The sequence below is a fragment of the Vombatus ursinus genome, unplaced genomic scaffold, assembly GCF_900497805.2.
Source record: "Vombatus ursinus unplaced genomic scaffold, bare-nosed wombat genome assembly UNPS02011431.1, whole genome shotgun sequence".
In the NCBI taxonomy this organism is placed as follows: domain Eukaryota; kingdom Metazoa; phylum Chordata; class Mammalia; order Diprotodontia; family Vombatidae; genus Vombatus; species Vombatus ursinus.
Window position 1 is genome coordinate 2,633,091 of NW_020951209.1, and position 19,388 is coordinate 2,652,478.

Genomic DNA, 19,388 nt, shown 5'->3' on the forward strand with positions numbered 1-19,388 from the left:
AGCCCGGGATGAGGGGTGGGAGTAAGCAGCCTGCCCTAGAAAATCCGTTTATTCTTAGAGATTCTCCCCATTTTCTCTACATAACCTTGGGGGGGGGGGGGAGTTTTTGTTGGTTTTAAGTTCGGACCATAAAAGTTGCATTTTGTTTCTTATATCCAGAGAAGAGCTGGGCAGGGGGTGTTTCTAAGAGAAAAATATAAACCCCCAAAGCATGTACAGACGACGGCAAGGCTTTATTTCCTTGGCTTTTCTAGTGGAATTGTGGCGAGGCTCTCCTTCCAGCCCTCAGTCCCTGGAAGCAAGAAAGACGCCGGGGGAGAGGGAGACTAGGGTTCGAGAGGGGCACCAGGCCAGTTGGCTGGAGGAGCGCTCTGCTAAAAGAGTGATTTTCTCTTGTCACCCGCCCGGTCAATTTGCAGTACCTACTACGTTCTATTGGCAGTCCTCCGTACCTTAGGGATGGCCACTTATAATAGTCGAATGTAATAATGACCAGTATCGCTGTAGGGAAAGAAAAGATGTCAGCCACCACTGACCCGAGCGATGTCCGCAGCGGGCTCCGGGGAGGTCGCTCGCGGGTAACTTACTGCAGCCCGGGGAAAAGCAGCCGACAGTTAGCCGGCCGGGCGGATTTTAAATTCGAATTCTTGGTACAGGCGCGTAAAGGGGAAGCAGTTGTAGTTGCTCTTGGCGCTATGTTCCAGTAAATTTGACTGGCACAGCTAGCACCCATTTTTCTTCGATCGGTCACCCCCAAATCTTCGAGTTATGTGGCTTGTCTTCACGCAAGAACTTGGATACTTAGAGAGGACACTACTACAAACTCCTCGCCTCTTCCTTTCTCGCGCCACCACTCCTCCTAAGAGCTGGTAGCGAATAGACCTGGTAGAATTTTTTAAAACCTTACTGTTTGATAGTTAGACATTCTTGAATAATAAGCCGTCTTTTATTTAAGTGGAGGCAAGAGTTCTGAAGCATACTACGGAATTTCTCAGCAAAATAAGGTACATAAAATGTAAATATCAATTTGTGAGTTGACAAGCAATTATATCTGAGGTTAAAGTTTAAATTGTGATTTAAAATTTTAAATTATTTTTGCTTACTTTGAAGAGTGTAATGCCAAATATAAATATAATCTATTTGGTATGGGAAATGATGTTTTACATTTTTTTCAGTTGTGTTTGAATTAAGATTTAAAATATATACACACATATATATTTCTAAATTAAAGGATTTTTCTTTCCAATAAAAAGTTGTATAATCTTACAGGTCAACTTCACTATCTAATGATCCACACTATGTCAGTAGCAGGGAATGGTGTTTTTTCTAAGGCCTAATGGGTTCACCTAAATGGAATTTCATTTTAATTATGCCACAATACTTTCGAATTCTTATTTTGCCAGTAACTAAAGATGTGATCGTGGCCAATTATTCCACCTCTCTGGGCCTCAGTTTTCTCATTTATAAAATGACATTGTTGGACTAGATGTTCTCTAAGGCCCTTTGCAGTCCTAAAATGCTTTGGTGTATTTTACAGTGGTTTAGTTATCAACATTTTATATAATGTGCAGAATTCTTTGCTAATTTAAGAAATAAGAATCTTGTCCCAGTTCGGAAAACCTCAGTACTTGTATTAAAGTTTTACTTTATTACCTTTTCTGGGCTAAGCACTGAAATGTGTTATGAGGAATGGAGGTTATCTTGTATTTGTTCAAAATAAGGAAAATAATTCGAAACAGAGAGAGATGGATAGCACAGAGTGATCCAGGAATGGAGAAGGTACTGTGGAACTTAAATTGGGCCTTGAAGGATGACAAGGATTTGACTGGCCAGAGGGGAAAAAGGGAACAGTCTGAGCAGATTCTTATGTTGTCAAATTTTAATGGGATCAAAATTAAGAATAAAAAAAACCAGATTCTTTCAAGAAAAAGAATTTTTTTTTAAATAAAGTGAACGATTTTCTATTTTCCCTTAAGCCATGATTAAAATCTCAGGAAAGAATAATACACACTAACTTTTAAGGGCTTTGAAAACTTTAAATGGGGATTAACATTCAACTCTCTAGGTAGTGGTGTAAATAAAAAGCAGGGGAAGGATGGAGAATTACCTGCTGTTGACAGTTTTGTTCATAGAGGGCTAGAATTTTAAAGCTGGAAGAGGCTTTAGAGATCTAGTGCAGTCCCTTCATTTTACAGATGAGGGAACTGAGGCCTAGCGAGGTAACAGATGGTCAGTGAAGAATTTGAATCACCTGATCAATTCCAGTGCTTTGATTCTTGTTTCTTCGTAATAGTGATCAGTGGGACAACTGATGAAGAAAGGGGAGCAATACAAAATTTTTCCATGGATTTGCAATTGAAATCTTATTAGGTAATTAACCAAATCATAAGTTGGAAAGGTTTTTTGAGAGGACATCTCTTAAGAAAAGCTGGATTGTAATTTTTTTTCTTAATCTCTAGAGAAGGTAATTACACAATCTCCATTGAAATATTGTATTTTCTTGTCTCTCACTCAAAAGGAAGGCCTTCCAAATATTTAGCATAAATCTTTCCTATAAGACCAAGCCCTTTTTCTCTTGGGTTAAATTGAACACCTAGAACAGTGCCTTGTCCTTGGGCTGATGTGAAAAGGAGTTACGACTCCCTCACTCCCTCATGCCAACGAGGATTTAGTTGATGAGGCCTAGACAGTTGTCTAAAAGCTCTTCTGGGGTCACAAAGCTAGCATCAGAGGCCCAAAATGAATCCAGGTCTTATTTCTACATAATAAATAGACACCTAATGTTTGTTGAGTTAAATTCTAATTACTGCGGTCAAATAAGTGTTTTCACAATGTATTTCACTTCTATTAATGGGGAAGGGATGAAAAAAATGATATTGGTCAAAATGTTGTATATGTGGTGGTAGTTAAACTTTTAAAGTAATATGAGAAAAAATGAGCAAGCTATGAATCACATGGTAAAATATTAATAACATTCAGATTATTACCAGATTTCCAAGGAAGAGCTTTCTATCACTGCATCAACGTCTTGTACCTTACATCTCTGATTAGCTAAAATAGATGTCATCAAGTCTACACACACGGGTAACATTCCTGTACCTCATGTATATAAGATTACCACACCCCTTGGAGCAGCCCCTGCTCTCTGAAATCGTTGAGGTATGTTTATTCTTTTAAACAATTCCAGGAGCTTGGTTATTTCATTTCAGAGATCCTGGCCATGTGGTAATAGTGGAAAGAACACTGGATTTGTCATGAGAGGCCCTGGGTAAAAATCTTGGTTCTCATACTTTAGTATTTGTATGACCTTGGGCAAATCACTTCTCTGAGCCTACTTCCTGGTCTGCAAAATAAATATTGGACCATGTGACCTCTAAGGTGTTTTTCAAGCTCTAAAAATTGCATGATCCCTAAAACTAATGGAGGATTAGGACAAGTATATTCCGACCAGCATAGCACTCACTCATATTTGGGCCTGTACTTTTAAGATCCTTTGCCAACTCATGGTGTGTGTCGGATTAAAGCCACTGCGCGGTACCAGGTATAATGGTTCCAAGGAGCAGCCACATCAGTACAACTCATTTAATAGCTATGGCAGTTTTATTTATTGATTGTTTGATAGGGAACAATTACACATTACAAAAAAAGTTATACTTGGCTCAGTAGGCAATCCTTTAAGCACAGCCATATTATTTAACAGAAGAAAAAAAAAATCCCTAAAGCCTACCCAATAAAGCATTTACAAATGCACAAAACATGCCATTTGGCTTTTATATCTTCTAGATTTAAAAAAAAATCTTTTTAACATAAATAAGTTAGTATAATTTTCTCAGTGTCTTTACAGAGTTATGTACACAGGTACACTTTAAAATGTTTTATACACATACAGCAATATAGAAATACTGTTTAAAGATGCAGTATCCACTTCCCTCTTCCACCAGCAACTACCTCTAATCTATTCTCACCTTCCAGCAAACACATCACATTCCTCTGGGTAAAATAGCCAAGACAGAATGAGAAATTTTAAATTTAAAAAAAATTCCATTTTTTTTTTACCTTGAATCTCAAGATTTTTTTTTTAAATACCCAGAGAGCATTATTTAGGCCATGTTTACAAGCACAAAAATGAAGGGAATGTGTAGACAATTTTCTGGCTTATCTGATAAGTACAGATTGCCAATTCTGATCATTCAGAACTCGTAGTCAATTTTGTTTTTTGCCCCAATTATGTGGATTGTTTGCTTAAGCCTTAATTAACTGGATAATTACTTCACTTTGAAGAGGTTTCTATTTTATAACCCTCCTTTTAAAAGAGCATTTGCTCTAACATAATGGACACAACAGAACTCCAGATTCTTAATAAGTGTAATATAATAAATGGTAATCAGCTGTTGACTGTTTTAATTGTTGCAATTTTTAAAAAAAGAAATATCAGATCTCACTGAAAGGGATATTACATCTTTAAAGGAAAAGCTTAACCACCACCCCCATCCCCAAGGTTGCTTCTTTTCATGCAAGTCATACATTTATATTCTTGCGATATAATTTGAAGCAAGTTTTCTATTTTCTTCATATCTTAGCCCACCCCACTGCCCCCCCTTCCCAAAGTTTATGTGCTACATAAAAGATAAAAACTATATACACAGGTAGTACAATGAAGCAAATAAGGAAAAACCTAATTGCATGATGCTACATCCAATGCTTTTAGAGGCACATCTTTTAAGAGTGCCTACAATTTTAGTGTTGTGTTGCTGCTTTTCAGTGCTTAAAGAGTAGATCCTTTCCATGACGTCATCGATATGTATTCTTAAAATTTAATTTATATCTTCCTTGTTTCATCAAGCTCTGGTATATCCAATGAACAAGGACACATTCTTAATTCTGCAAAACAAAAGATTAGGGGGAAAATGCATTAAGGTCACTGATACAACTAATTGTAACAGCAGCAAAGTAAATCACTACACTTGGTAAAAATTATTTTCTCACTGTCTTGCTTGCTCAATGGCTTGTGAAGTGGGTGGATTATATACACAAGCTAAATGTAGAAGGCTAATAATGACAGATAGATGAGGTCTTCTCTTTAGTCAGTCATTATTCCAAACTGAGACCTTTAACAATTTTAAGTAGCAAAGCTAATTCAGCTTAGCTTAATTGTATAACTTATCCTACCACCACCCCATACTATGAAGAAATCTGGAATTATAGGGAATCTACACGGATGGCAGGAAAGAAAAGGAGAGAGACAGAGGGACAAAACAAATTATAAGGGTGTAAAAAAAAAAAAACAACCCAACCACTCACCTTTATTTGAAAAATGCCTAATAATAAAATGAGAGGAAGCATGGCATAGTGGACCTTGGAGTCCAGGAGATTTAATCCTGGTGGAGACCAGGATTTAAATTTTGATTTGTAAGTCATTGAAAGTCTCAGTGCCCCAGACAACTTTTTTTTTTCAAAGATTATAAATTACAGAGATAAGCTGCTGATCTACATTGGTGGAGGAGAACACTGGGAATTGTTTACATGGTTAAATGATCAGTACAAAAAAATTAACAAGATGCAAAATGTATGTGGTACAGGTAAACTGTATGAAAATACAGTTGGAGCTTTTCAAGCTACTTCATTCAGCTGAATGTGATCCTTGGCAATATTTTGTGGCTATCTCTTAAGCTAATAGGGTAAAATGTTTTAAAGTTCATCCTTGTTTCTTGTGATGGATGTAAGTGTACAATTGCTTTGTTTGTTTGTTTGAAATTGCCAGTGTCCCCAGTTAACATTTCTAAAGATTCTTTGAATTTGAGAAATTCTGCTTGGCTGAATAAGACAAGACAAAGACACATGAAAGAGACCTGGCAGCATTGTAGGTATTGACATCTTCAGATGAATTAGTAGTCATCAATTTTCATCCAATTTCCTCCACCATATAGAGAGGTTCTATAAAACCATTTTTCAAGAAGCCCTGCAAGTGGGCATTTTGTATTGTGCAGAGGTTATATACATTTATGTAAAAAAATTGAAATGATTTTCCTGTTTAAGAAATAAAAAAACACCGCCCTCCCCCCAATTTTAAAGTGTCCTATATCTCTATATTGTACAGATTCAATTGGCATTCAATAAATGTTTATTGTTCACCTACCATGTGGCAACCAATGGTAAAGAACACAGGGAGGAATGAGACTCAGTGTCTACTCTTAAGCAATTTTCATTGACTAGTAGAATTAGCTGGCCTGAAGAATTAATTAAGGCCCCCTAAATAGAGCTTTGGGGACTGAATTATTCCATCTATCTATCTGAACTGATCAGATTCAGCAGATTATCGAAAATCTCCACTTCCCTAGCCCATATTATTGCAAATCTCCACTTCCCTAGAGCTAAGTAGACACAGCCTTAGCTAGCCCTGATATTTATTATTCCTTATCCCCTTCAAATACCCAAATAGTGAGTTGTTCTAGCACAATTTGCATATACATGCTGACATGTTCCAGATTGCTTACAGGGGGACAGAATTCATTAACTTTTACTTTGCAGCACTTCAGAGTTGTGGAAAAACTTTGTGGGTGACTTAACGATTCTGTGTGTTCTTCTGCATAAATAGGTTTGCCTCAGCCTCCAAAAACCCAGAAGTGGTGTGACACAAGAAGAAGGATCCAAATAAGTGAATTGCACAGGCCACTTCATCCTACTTCTAACCTCTTCTTCGAATCACTGGAGCTCCGTTTATTCTCAAATGAAAAGATGAAACCATTTCTTTCCCCTTCTTCCCTCTGGTCCACACAGTGCCTTTATTTGAAACCACTGAAAAATGATAAAACCTTAAAACTCCTCTGCTGGGGCACGGAACAACCACAGCCCTTATTTAGAGCTGAAAAAAATCTCATCTTCCAATCAAGTTTTTGTGACGGCTCATAAGAGGATGATCTCCCTTTCACCAGGAACTACCTCCAGGATAAGAAGTCCTCATCCAGGATGCTACCCTTCACTCCGTAGTAACTGCTTCATTTGTCTAAAGAAAAGGTCTGTCTGATGGAGAAAACTTGATGAAACTCAACGACCCTTTCCCCTACGCCATACCTATTCTTTCAACCCCAGAAAATGTGGGGGGGGGGGCCTGAAATACCCTTAACAAACTAGCAAACTTCTTATCCATAGCAAACTAATAAATAAAATGTGTTGAGGAGCTTGCAGAGACTACCAGTTCCAGCAGTGCAGTTTGGTTTCATTTCTGAACCCTAGCTAAGCAACCCACCTAAGTAGTTTACGTTTGATGTCTTCTGAGACTGGGCTTCTTGGGCGTCTGCTCCACTGAACTAGCATTGGGAGAAGTGTCTGAAACCTCTTCTTCAGTAATGTTGGCTCTTTTGTTTTGAGGTGAGACATCTAGCAGGGGAAATTGCGGAGGGGAGGGGGGGGGAAGACAAGCAACAGATTTTATTAAAAGCATTAGCTAACAAAAGTTAGCCAGGGGAAGAGGGGGAATACTACCACCACCCACAATCCTGGGTCAATAGCTGATTGTCTTAAAATCCTAAAAATATTGATGCTATTAACAAAGACCTCCTCCCACGTCCCCGGTACCTATCGAGGGATGATATATCACAGGGATAATTAGGAACATCCTAGCTGCAAGATAATAGTTTGGGTCACTCATACACCTTATGATAGCAGACTGGGGGAGGGGACAGGTGTTTTAGGGAGGCGGTGGGTTTTAAACGTTAAGTTTACAGATAAATTTTTACACCGACTGGCAGGAAACTCAACTAGTAGCCTTTAACTTCAAAAGAAATGGTAACTACTTAGATGATAGATAGCACCGGAGCATAAGGTTAATAGCTTCAGCTACCGATGGAAAAGCCAAGAACTGAGCTGGTGTTCTCTAGACACAACTTCGGGGACGGACCTCCAGTAAAGCCAAGGAGTGGCCCAGACAGACCGAGTAAACAAGGGAGGGGTTTGTTTTATTTTAATTTTAAAGGAGCGATTACCATCCGTGGCTGGTCGTTTCCTCGTCTCAGTGCACTGGTCTGCCAAACTCGTCTGGCTTTCGGATGCACCCTCAGTCTTTTGATCTCTTAAGTGGGTGTCCTCTGAGATTCCCTGAGAAGCAATAAAAAACCCCGCTTGGCGCACTCCATTTAGATCCCCGCTCTCCTGGCCGGGCCCCTGGCATCTCCCTTTGGGGTTCCTCGGGGGCCTGAAATAAAACTCGGGCAAACTATCTTTCTCCACAGGTTGCCACTCATAATTCCCCTCCAAGGGCTTGTGATTCCGAAAGTCGAAGTTCCACTTGCGCTGGCAGTCTTCCTCGATGTCCCTGCAATGCTTCTTTAAGTCCTGCGTTAAATCTTCATGGTTCACTGGGCCGAAGAGGTTGCGGCAAGCTGAAGGCTTGGGGTACTCCGCCGGCCTGCCTTCCATCCGCTCCAGGGTCGGGCTCCCATCAGAAATACGCACGTTTGACATCGTCCTCCCTCGTCTCCACTCAACTTTTAAAAACGACAACAACAAAAAAATCCGAACACGTAGCCCCTTTTATATAGGTCCCGCGATTCCCGTTCGGGGCCAAGGGAAACAAACAACCACCAATAATTACACAAGCTTTAGGATCAGTGTTGGGTTTGGGGGAGGGGGCAGGGGAAGCCCGGGAGAGCCAGCAGAAAAGTCTCCCAGCAGATCAAGTGTAAGGGAGAGAGGGAGGGAGGGACGAAGGGAGGGAGAGGGAGGGGGGAAAGGAGAGAAGGGGAGGGGAGGGGAGGGGGGAATTGGAAAAGCTAGTCCAAGACCAAGCCGGTAAGAGCCTGTGGGTTCCCCAAACTGAGCCGCGGAGGAAACAGAACAGAGCAAAACAAAAACACCTGGCTGATCTCAAAAGTCGTGGTGTAAGAAGAGACTGGGAAAGGGAAGGAATATAAAAAGACACCCCGAAAAGCCGAGCACTTTTTTTTAGTTGCCCAATATGGCGGTGGAAGGGAGGCTGAAGAAGGAGAAAATGATTGACATTGCAAATCTATTTAAACAGGGAAGAGGAACCATTGGCTGTGGCGTCGGGAGCCACCCCGCGGAGGCTGGCTCGCTGGGTTTAGGCGCTTTGCCTTAAGGTAGTCCGGGCGCAGTTCTGCCAGACACCTCTCGGCGCTACCGAAATCGTGGCGACTTGCAAAGCAGAAGAATGGGACTTGTGCGGTCGCGAGGTATCGGGGGAGGGGGGAGATGGGAGGCGGGGGTGGGGGGGATCTGGAGTAAGCAACACTCTCAGGCCAGTGTTTGAGAAATTAAAAGTCAAAAATAAATAACATAAATTGGAAGTTAATGGAGTTAGGCGAGCACAGCTATTCCCTCAGTTCGGATCGTGCTTTTCCTAGTTTCACCGACTGGGGGAGGTAGCGGAGACGGCGGGAAGGAGGCTGGTTCCATACAGTTTGTCTGGTACCTAAAAGATCTGCTCATCCTGCTCGGTGGTACCCCCGCCAGGTTGCGTTGTGAAGGTCAGAAAACGTAAAGGATATGAAAGTCTCCTGCCAGGATTAGAGGGAGAGGGAGGCGACGGGGCTCGGAATTCGGGGTAGTGAACCAGCTTGGCGCTCAGGCTCATCTGGGAAGCTCAGTAGCTTGTACCGATGTCTCCCTTCTAGAGCAGCCTGATAAGGAGGGGAGGGGCCAAGGGGATTAGGGAAGTAAACAAGAGTTAACTTTTCCCAGAAAAGTCAGGGGTAGTGAGCAGAGCTTGGGTGACTAGAGTATTTAGAAGTCCGTGTGTAGGAAAGAGGAACAAAAGCTAGGAAACGACATTAGATAAAAAGGGGTCAAGTAAGAATCATCTGCAGCTAATCCCCAAATCAAAGGTTTTGCAGCTCTCCCTACTCGAGTCCAGGAAAACCGATGTTCCTATAAATGTAGAAACCTGTTTCAGTCTCTTTAAATTCTTCAACCGTTTCCCAGGTTGTAGCAATTTCCTCCACCTGAGACCAGCCACTGGTCAACAATATCCTCTCATCCATCAACTGTTCTCTCATCTTTTTCTTCTCTTTTCCTTATTCTCACTATTACCGCCCCCCGCCCCAAAATCACCATCTGCAGCTGCTCACCCAAGATAAAAATTTCAGAAGCGAGCGAAGTAATACCGCAAATTACTGTAAGGTGTATATTCTTCTCGTTGGACGTGGCTATTGGGATAATTATAAAACTGCTACTACCATGTCAATTCATCTAAACTAGAGATTATTTGGATATTTTTCCAGTCTGTTACCCTCTGCAACATTGGCGCTAAAAAACAGCATTTTTTCCCCAACCAGTGCTCAGGAAGTTAGAACAGGAAAATGGAAGGGGGTGGGGGGGGAAGGTGGGACAGAGGCCAGATTTGATCACAAAACAAGAGATTTTGTATAAATGCCTCTACTCCATGTACAGATTTCTTCATATGGGCCAGTTAATGCATTTCAGTATTATTGGAGGCTGCCTACCTTCAACTTTAGGGTAGCATCAGGTTTTAAGTCTTCTTTGGAAGAGTTTGATGTGAAACTTGTGCCTAGTCATAGATGTGTCTGATTCTTGAATTTTTCAGGTGATCTGACCCCTGCTTTTCTTTCTTGTGGACATCTTTTGGCCTTTTTTCCTTAGGGCAGTGAGAAGGGAGGGAGGATGTGGGGGAATATTTGCTCCCTCTAGCAGAGAAAAGATTGACTTATTTTGGGCTAGAGCATTATTTCTTTCCTGTAATAAGAGGTAGTTCTGTGGATGGCCTCCAAAATAGCCTGAGATAGCTTATGATTCTGTGGATTATAGTCCAGCAGTTCAAGTAGACAGGAAATACCAAAGAAACAGCACAACACCCAGAGAACAGGTGTAGGAGTCAGTGACAGAAGACAGGAGAAATTCTTTCCAATTTCTAAACATGCAAGATGTTTCATTTTTTTTGTTGTTCTTATTCTAAACTTGATGAACATTTCCTTAAAGAAAAACAGAAAAAGAGCATTGCTTATGAAACCATGAGTCAAATATACATGGTTTTGTTTGTTTGTTTTTAACATATATTTATTTCATCACCTTACTTCCAAAAGCTGTTTTGATTGTGTGTCCTTCTAAACCTTCTATTCTCTCCCTGCCATTTAAAATTAATGATTGACATTCTTTTCTTTCTTTTTCTCCTTTTTTGGAGGAGATTATTAACAGTAGTCCTACTCTACTCCACAACTCCCCTTTCCCAATTAAAAAAGAAAACAAAACTTTCCCTTGTAATAAATTAGCATAGTCAAACAAAACAGATCCATCCAAAATAGATATTGACCATGTCTGCAAATGTTGTGTCCCATTCTGTACCTCTAATCCATTCCCCTCTCTGTCAAAAGGTAGAAGGTGAATTTCATTCTCTGTCTTATGGAGTCATGGTTGGTCAAGTCCTTCAAAGTTGTTTTTCTTTACAATTTTGTAGTCACTGTTTAATTTGCTCTTCTAGTACTGCTTATTTTACTCTGTATCAGTTCATATCTCTTTGGTAAGTTTCTCTGAATCCTTCCAGATCATCATTTCCCATGACCTGATAACATTCCATTATGCTTAAAAAGGATTTTTGTTCAACCATTCCCCCAATTGATGGACTTCTAGTTCATTGCTACAAAAACAAACACTGCTATGAATATGTACGTATGAATTCTTTCCATCTTTCTTTTATCTCTTCAGGATATATGCCAATTTGAGGTATATCTGGGTCAAAGGGTATACACCATTTAGTGACAGAGGTGATTTTTAAGGAGAATTTTCTGCCTATTGTCAAAGAAGAGTTCATACTTTGTAAGTAGAAAATCTTCAGAACCTACTGCCTTCAGTGTTTCCATGTGTATGCCTCATACATATACTTTACATATGTAAGGCCCACCTCTTCCTGTCACCCTGTCTCAGAAACTCTTTGGTAGAGACTGGAAAGGTCAGGAGGATGGAGCTTGATAGTCTGGGCCAACTATGTCACCTACTGTTGAATGCAAATTAAAAAAAAAACCTGAAGAAATCATCCAAGAAAGCAAAGTAATTCTAATCTTTTATGCTTGCTCCTTTTCTAAGGGTGGTAGATATAGTTTAACGTTTACAATTTCTGTTATTGTTTGTTTCTTTGGGAGACATTTTTAATGACAGTTATATTAATAATATTTCTGTCCCTTTATAAAATTAACATGTCTGTTGTAGTTAGTCTCTAAAAGTTCAAACTAGGATCATTCCACCTTAAGAAACTCAAACTGCCCACAGAAAGGTTGTATCTTTGGGGGAACTCTATAAAGTGTTTTTTAAAGTCAAGGCACACACATCTGTGTGGCCAATAATGAGGAGCCAAGACCTCTGTTTTAGTAACTTAGAAACATTTGAAAAATACTATGGAGCTCCCAAGAAAAGGCAATCTGAAATGATCAGAGTACCATTCTTCTCCCTAAAGAAGAGAAGGAAAGAAAGGAAAATATTTTGCAGCAAAACAGTCCAATGTGACTTCCATGTGTCCCAGGGGCCCTCAAAGACTCTAAGTTCACACAAACCCAGGTCTGATCTGGGGGACTGAGCCCAAAGGAGGCATTATTGAACTTTGCTATCACTCTGGAGTTTTTACTCGGGGAAAAATCTGAAGAAAGCTTAAATGTAGCTCACATAGCCTCCTCAAATATAGGCAACAGTGTCCCCTAATCCTATAAGCATTTAATATGAAACATAGGTATTGAATATGGGGCAGCATTTATTTCACCATCTACATAAAATTCTTAAGATGAAAAAGGTTCACAGGAATCCAGGTGTAGAAACATAAAGCACTCAAAACACCCATTAGATTGCCCCACCCCAGAAGGTAAAGATACTTCTGGGAAATCCTAAACAAAAGTACTCCCCATTGGCAGTCTTAGTGGCAGACAAATGCCTGGAGTTCCTGCTGCTGGGGAGGCTGAGATTACTGGATCCCTAGAGTTCAGGAGTACTGAACTGCGCTAAGGCCAACTAAGTCTGACACCAGTATGGTGAGCCCCTGGGAGCAAGGGACCAAAAGGCTGCCTGGGAAGGGGCAAATGGCCCAGGCTGGAAAATGGAGTAGGTCAAAGTTTCTCTGCTAATCAGCAGAGGGGTTTGGCTTTGCGTGGCTGCTGCTCTTTAATTAGAAAGATAGAGATACATCTATACATATGCATATGTGTATATGGGTAGATGTGTATGTATATACTTGTATGTGTCTGTATGTGCTCCCATCCACCCCTGCTTTGCATGGCTTTAGTCCTCCTGCTAAGCTACAAAGTGATTCTCTATCTCTTCTATCTTCTCCAGTGGTCACTGTTAGGAAATCTTTTCCCTCCAGGACAGTGGTCTCTAAACTTTTGTCTTTGGTGTATATGTAAAGAGCTAGCAACATGATACAGGTAAATGGAGCTATTGTACTTGTACAGCACTGGTTGTAATATATATATGTATAACAAAACAATGAAATAATAGCATAGGTCAGTGCCATATGATAATTAATAGAGGCATCACTAAACATATGCAGTGACATGAAAAACACACACTACATGAGTAAACATTAGTATTACTGTATGGTTACTTGTGTAACCACTTACAGTTTCATCTGTAACATCATAAGTTAATCTATACACAGGTCAGACATATCTACATTACTCTCTTGTAACTTGTTGATCTATCTACCCCTACACCTGAACTAATAGATGATATGAGCTGATCATACTCCTTAACATAACTATAGTCTTGCACTCATAAATATGAATTTGTGGAGGGTCTGGGTTGGTTATCATTGTTACTAGGCTTTGTGGGGTGTCTTTTCACACTATGGGTCTGAGTGGCTGAAATTCTAGGCATGAAATGTTGTGCATCTGGATTCAGTCTATTCCTGTTGTCAAAACAGGGTCCAAGTAAGTCTGTTAGGTTCAGTTAAACAGTGACTTCTTTGCTGGAAATGTCACTTTCAAAGACGGTACCTGCTTTGGACAGTCTTTGCAGCTGGAGGGCAGAGTCCAATGAGATAAATGTCCATAACATGCTTCCACTCCTCAGAGAGTCTAACTTTCCTATGGGCAACAAATAGTTGTGATGAATTGTTTTTATAGGGACCCTACTAGTCTCTCAAGCTGTTTTGTAATCAAGCAAGTTGCTCAGTGTATGGAGAACCTTCCATTGACCTGCTAACGTGTGTATTCCTTGAACATCCAAGTATCCTTGTTGAAGGTCTTAATAATGAACTTGTACATAATACCATCTTTTCTTTTCTCAGAGTTTTTCTACCTGAAGACATGGCTAACTGATAGGCATCTCACAGTCAAGAGATATACTGGTTGTGAGTGTTTGCATCTTCTAACATGCCAAAGCACAAGTCAGTAGGTAGGCATGGCTTTCATCCAAACATCAGCAAGTACAGCCTATGGCATAATTCGTAGTAGAGTCCCACACATGTACTAGAAATGCTACATATTTACCTTGAGATTATTATTCTAGTCTCAGAGCTCTTATATGTTCAATTGAAATGTTCAGATTATGAGTTTCCTTGGGGATGGTAATGTATAATTCTAGATTTCTTTATACCAGCCAAAGTTAGTATTTCCTTGAATAATTTGCTTCCTGAATCTCTGATTTGGGCAAAGTGGATCTTGACATGAAATCCATATTCTAAGAATGCTTCTTCTACAATAGCTTAGCAAAATAGGGAATGCTTTCTGGGTCCTGGGAGAATTTGCTTATGCCTACCTGGTGAAATGGTCATTCACCAACAGTATATGACGTACTCTTGCTGTCTTCCAGAGATTAAGAAGCCAATGCAGACAAGTTCCAGAGGTTTGCTAGTGCTTATATTCTCCAAATAGGCAACACAATTTGGTAGTACTCTTCTTTGAACACCTCAAGTGCAAAGCCCACACTTCTTAATGGCATGTGCTGCCATGTTAGGCTGATAGAATCTGTTTCTAACTAGTTCCAGGGTCCTTTCCTAATCCATATGTCCCATCATTATGCAGTTCTTACCAGGCATGCTTTGGTCAGCACTAACCACTTTCTACAACCATCTTGTGGAAAAAATAACAGAACTTGCCCGATACAGCACTGCATTGCGCAGCTTCAACTTCTATCTTTGTATCAACAACAAGATGCCCTTTTGTGGGGGGAGAAAAAGAGTGCCTTAGCATCACTGTCTTATTTCTTAGCTTGCATTCTATCTCATAGTATATCCACAGACAACTGAGGCAAAGAGTATTGGTTCATTGAAACAATATCTACAGATGCTAGGTGGACACTTAGGTGGCACAGTGGATAGAGTCTGGAATCAGGAAGACCTGATATCAAATCTGACCTCTAACATTTACTAGCTGTTTAACCTGGGCAAGTCATTTCACCTCTGTTTGCCTCAGTTTCCTCATCTGTAAAATTAGTATAATAAAAGAACCTACTTTCCTAGGGTTATTGTGAGTATTAAATGAGGTAACATTTGTAAAAGCTCCTAGTACAGTGCCTGGCACATAGTAGGTGCTATATATAAATGTTATTATTAACTACTGGCGTGTTGTCTAGTAAAGCTATGTAGCCTAGCTTGTCATATATAGCTTTCATTCCTTCTTTAGGGATTACCATAGCTTCAGGGGTCACATGGCATCCATGTGATGATAAAGCATCCATGTCCACTTTAGTCTTCCCAGATAGATAGTAAATGCTGAATTCATAGATAGCCAGTGTTCCTAACCACCTGTAGCAAGTGGCATAAAACTAGGCACTGGTCAGAATATGTCAATGGATTGTTATCAGTTTGTACTAACAGTCTTGCTCCACTTACATATTCTTTGATCTTTTCAGTAACAACCAAGAAGTCCAGTTTGTAGATGGAAGGATGAGTCTTGCTGTCTATCAGTAAGTCCTCTACTGGCAAATGCAACTGGTTTCTAGTGACCATCACTCTCTTGATATAGGACTGCTGTCAAGATCTCCAGGTTGACATGGAAGACAAAAGACTTCTTTGGATCTATACAACCACACAATGGTGCTTACAGGGGGCAGTTAACTAACTTGATAACTTGGACAGATTTGTCCATCTATCAATCACCAAATGGCTTAAAGTATTTTAGGAAAATTTGATCTCATACTACTACAAAATTATATTATGGACAATATAAAACGCACAAAATAGACATTTTAAAAGACAAGATAAAGATGAAATAAATGTGATTTTTAAATAATTTAATTTGTTAATGATACAAAATCCTTTTTTTGTTCTAAAATAATGTGACAAAAATATTTTCTTGAGAACAATGGAGTGGGATTAAGTATGCTTTATTACTTTAGAAAATCTTGGTTCAACACTTCATGATAATGATTCAAAGCATTGGTTTTAAGTTGTGTTTACTTCGGTATTTGATTTTAATAGCTGCCATAGCTGAAAAAGATACCTCACAAAAGTATATCCATCCAAATGGAAGAATTCTATCATTGGCTACATTTACATAATAGTTATTTTTCAAACCTATCCACCAGTTATGCAAAGGTTTTTAGTAAAAATTGAGCCAGTTAAATTCTATCTTGAGATGTTGTTTTGCTGTATCCTGATATACAACTGATTTCAGTTGTTTTTAACTTGAAAACTAATCAGAAAGTGTTACATTTTTACATTTCTAATTAGCAACTGGAGTCAAAATTTACTGAAACTCTTTATTTGGAATATTCTTAAATAGTTTAGAAAATTCTCTTTCCAACTTTTTGGGGTATAAGATGAGATTTCTTAGGAGATAGTTACATTGTTTTGGGCAACAGTTAACAATAATAATAGAAACATTTTCAAACATAGAGCATTTTCAAAATGTTCTATATTTAGAATGACTTTCTTTGAAAAAGTAGTGACTTTCTCACTCATTCTTAAAATGTCACCTTTACCATGAAGTGACAAATTGATTTCTATAATTTATTAATCTATATCCATTTAAATAAACATTTTTTTAAACTTCTGAGTAGCATATTAGTCAATAAACATTTGTTAAGTGCCTTGTCATCACAGAAAAGGTCATCAAATTTGTCATTTTGTAAAAAAAAAAAGTATATAACATCTTTAAAGGTGACAGTTCTTTAAAGTACTTTGCCAAGTGATAAATATGTGCTTATATATACATTTTTGTATATATAAATTATATATACATATATTAGATATATAAATTATATATATATATTCCTAGCTACTGCCTATCTCATTGGGAAGTATTGTAAATATTTTACTATTTAAAGGGGCTGCTTTAATACAAATTAACCATATTGGGGACATCCATTACTTCTGTAATAGCTTGCTTATAAATGATGCCATGAATGAATTTCACATATGATGCTCTCTCTGCTAGGATCCTTTATTTATTCCACTCAAATCAACCACTCCATCAGTGACTGTGGTTATATAGTTTTCTTGTATAACATTGTTTATGTTAGAGAAGTAACGTACTGTTAAGAATATCTCTTTTCTATTATATTTCTCCCTTAGTGGCTTCCCCCCAAAAGGAGTTCTTCATGTATTTTATAGTTGAAACAATATAGCAGATGCCAAAAACCTCAGACATACTAGAAACATCTGTACTTTTATCCAGCTTTATAATAAACCTCACACGCTGTAATTTGAATACTTGCTTCTTCAAATCTTTGACATTGTTTTCCGTGTGTTTGCCAACAGTATTGGCTAACAAAGGAACACATTGTAATTTCTCACCGTATTGTTTTCCTTATATTATTTCAGCCATTTTTACCATAGCATGAAGAACAAGTGTTTCTCCAATGGTGTGGCTTTCTGTCTTTCATTGTTATGTAAGGAACCCTCCAAAGAAGCTTCTAAATATTTATCGTTGAGGTTAAGAAAATTTTGTAAAGACTAGATTATTATATGGTTTTAAATATTGCTAGGAATTTTGTAGACGTTTGTCTTTTTGCAATGCATGCTTGGTTTTCAAAATGTTTTGCTAATTTTTATGTCTTCCTACTATGACTAGCTAGTATCCCAAGGATTAATATACACTTAAGGTGAAGTTCATCATTAATGATAGTGGATGTAAATCCGTGTTTCAAATAGTCTTGATAATTTTTACTTGCCAGACCCAATTCAATCAACATTATTTTTTCTTTGTAGTACATCTGTCAAGGAGTTGCTACTTGGGGTAAAAATGTCAGCCTTGCTGTTGTTTGATCATGCTTATGTATTATCTTCAATTTGTGGTTTCTTTTCAGAAATCTTTTAAGGCCATTTATCCACTAGTTTAGTCCAAATGATATAATCTGTAAATCCACTTAACCTGACAAATGTAAATTGAAAAAATTCACAATATACTAAAATAAAGTTGAGTGAAATGACCAAAAGTTGAAGTTGAAGTGAAGTCCCAAGACACCTCAGCTTTGTGGAGCTCTAATTCTTCCCATCAGGATACTTTTCTTACTACATGTGACATGTACCCATTAGAAAACAATTGGTTTCTGAGCTCATAGAGACCAACTGAGGGCACCAGTATCAATCTAGAAATTCCTTATTTTTAGAGGGGAAAAAAGCAAACTTTTAAAATTAAACTTGGCAATTTGAGAAATTGCTGCTTTTACAGTACCTATATGCCAGAATAACTTCATAAGCATGATGATTTCACCTTTAGAATATTCCTGGTGGATAGGGTAGACTTTTTAAGTAATCATTGGTAGTAATTCATTATCCTATTAACTTATTCTATGTAGCTAGCCAACTAGATGAATTTCAGTAATGAAAAATGACTCTCTCCAAAAAGGAAACTCAAACAGGCCAGGGTCTTAATCAGTGTCTGATTCAAGAGTGTAGAACCAGCCAAGACGAGTTCACTACCACCGTGATGCCACATAGGACACTGGGAGAATGTATGTTGTAGGTAGGAAGGGAAATTTTCCTAATGGTGCCCATACAACTATATATCTGGGTTGCAGATATCACCACCTGGCGCATCTGAAACCCAGTGTGAAAGGGAATAGGTATGGCACTTGTGCAGACAGTGGGACACCACAGAAAGGGGAAGTGTTGGGCAACAGGTGTTATGCAGTAGTTTTTGAGACATAAGTTTCAGTTGGTTACCAAGTTGAGGGTAGGATGTGACTTATCTTCTAATTGGTTGGTGCCATATACCTATGGATTGTCTTGTACACTTCCTAGAGCACACACAACAAATCTCTGAGGAGGCTGGTGCTTAAATAATCAAACTTAGGAATTCTTGATCTCTAGGGAGCTTTTAAACATGCATAGAAAGATAGTTCTCATGAATTCTAGTTTCTGACCCCTATTAAGAAAGGAAAACAGAAAGAAGACATTCAGGAAATGTAAGTCTCAAAACTATTCTCAAGTTTATCTGGGTAAATAATAGGTCACTTTCTGCTATCTGCTTCTGTAAGTATTTTTTGCTGGG

General features: G+C 38.8%; 1 protein-coding gene and 2 long non-coding RNA genes across 4 annotated transcripts; 2 read left to right on the forward strand and 1 right to left on the reverse strand.

Annotated features, from left to right (window-relative positions):
• The first annotated feature begins 171 nt into the window (after positions 1 to 171).
• On the forward strand, positions 172 to 7,188 carry LOC114038879. Its single transcript, XR_003568603.1, has 2 exons — positions 172 to 1,004; positions 6,596 to 7,188. It is a non-coding gene; the product is annotated as an uncharacterized LOC114038879 (long non-coding RNA).
• Positions 3,582 to 8,964, reverse strand: CDKN1B (cyclin dependent kinase inhibitor 1B). 2 transcript variants are annotated; one of them, XM_027856385.1, is made up of 3 exons: positions 7,983 to 8,719; positions 7,247 to 7,377; positions 3,582 to 4,881 (listed from the first exon to the last, which is right to left on the reverse strand). In XM_027856385.1, the coding sequence occupies exons 1-2, from the start codon at positions 8,458 to 8,460 to the stop codon at positions 7,256 to 7,258; spliced, it is 600 nt and encodes a 199-aa protein (XP_027712186.1). In that variant the 5' UTR covers positions 8,461 to 8,719; the 3' UTR covers positions 3,582 to 4,881; positions 7,247 to 7,255. The 2 variants fall into 2 exon arrangements, with proteins under 2 accessions (XP_027712186.1, XP_027712187.1); XM_027856386.1 differs by lacking the exon at positions 7,247 to 7,377 and having other exon boundaries at positions 7,983 to 8,964.
• A 49-nt stretch (positions 8,965 to 9,013) lies between these two features.
• LOC114038878 lies at positions 9,014 to 18,330 on the forward strand. The gene is made up of 4 exons (XR_003568602.1): positions 9,014 to 9,188; positions 11,674 to 11,784; positions 14,240 to 14,346; positions 15,805 to 18,330. It is a non-coding gene; the product is annotated as an uncharacterized LOC114038878 (long non-coding RNA).
• The last annotated feature ends 1,058 nt before the right edge of the window (positions 18,331 to 19,388 follow it).

Excerpts from the sequence above, each read along its gene's own strand:
- CDKN1B (XM_027856385.1), bottom strand. The coding sequence starts at position 8,460 with ATGTCAAACGTGCGTATTTCTGATGGGAGCCCGACCCTGGAGCGGATG. Across the intron at positions 7,378-7,982 it reads GAAACGACCAGCCACGGATG|ATGTCTCACCTCAAAACAAA; the intron begins GTAATCGCTCCT and ends TTCCCCTGCTAG.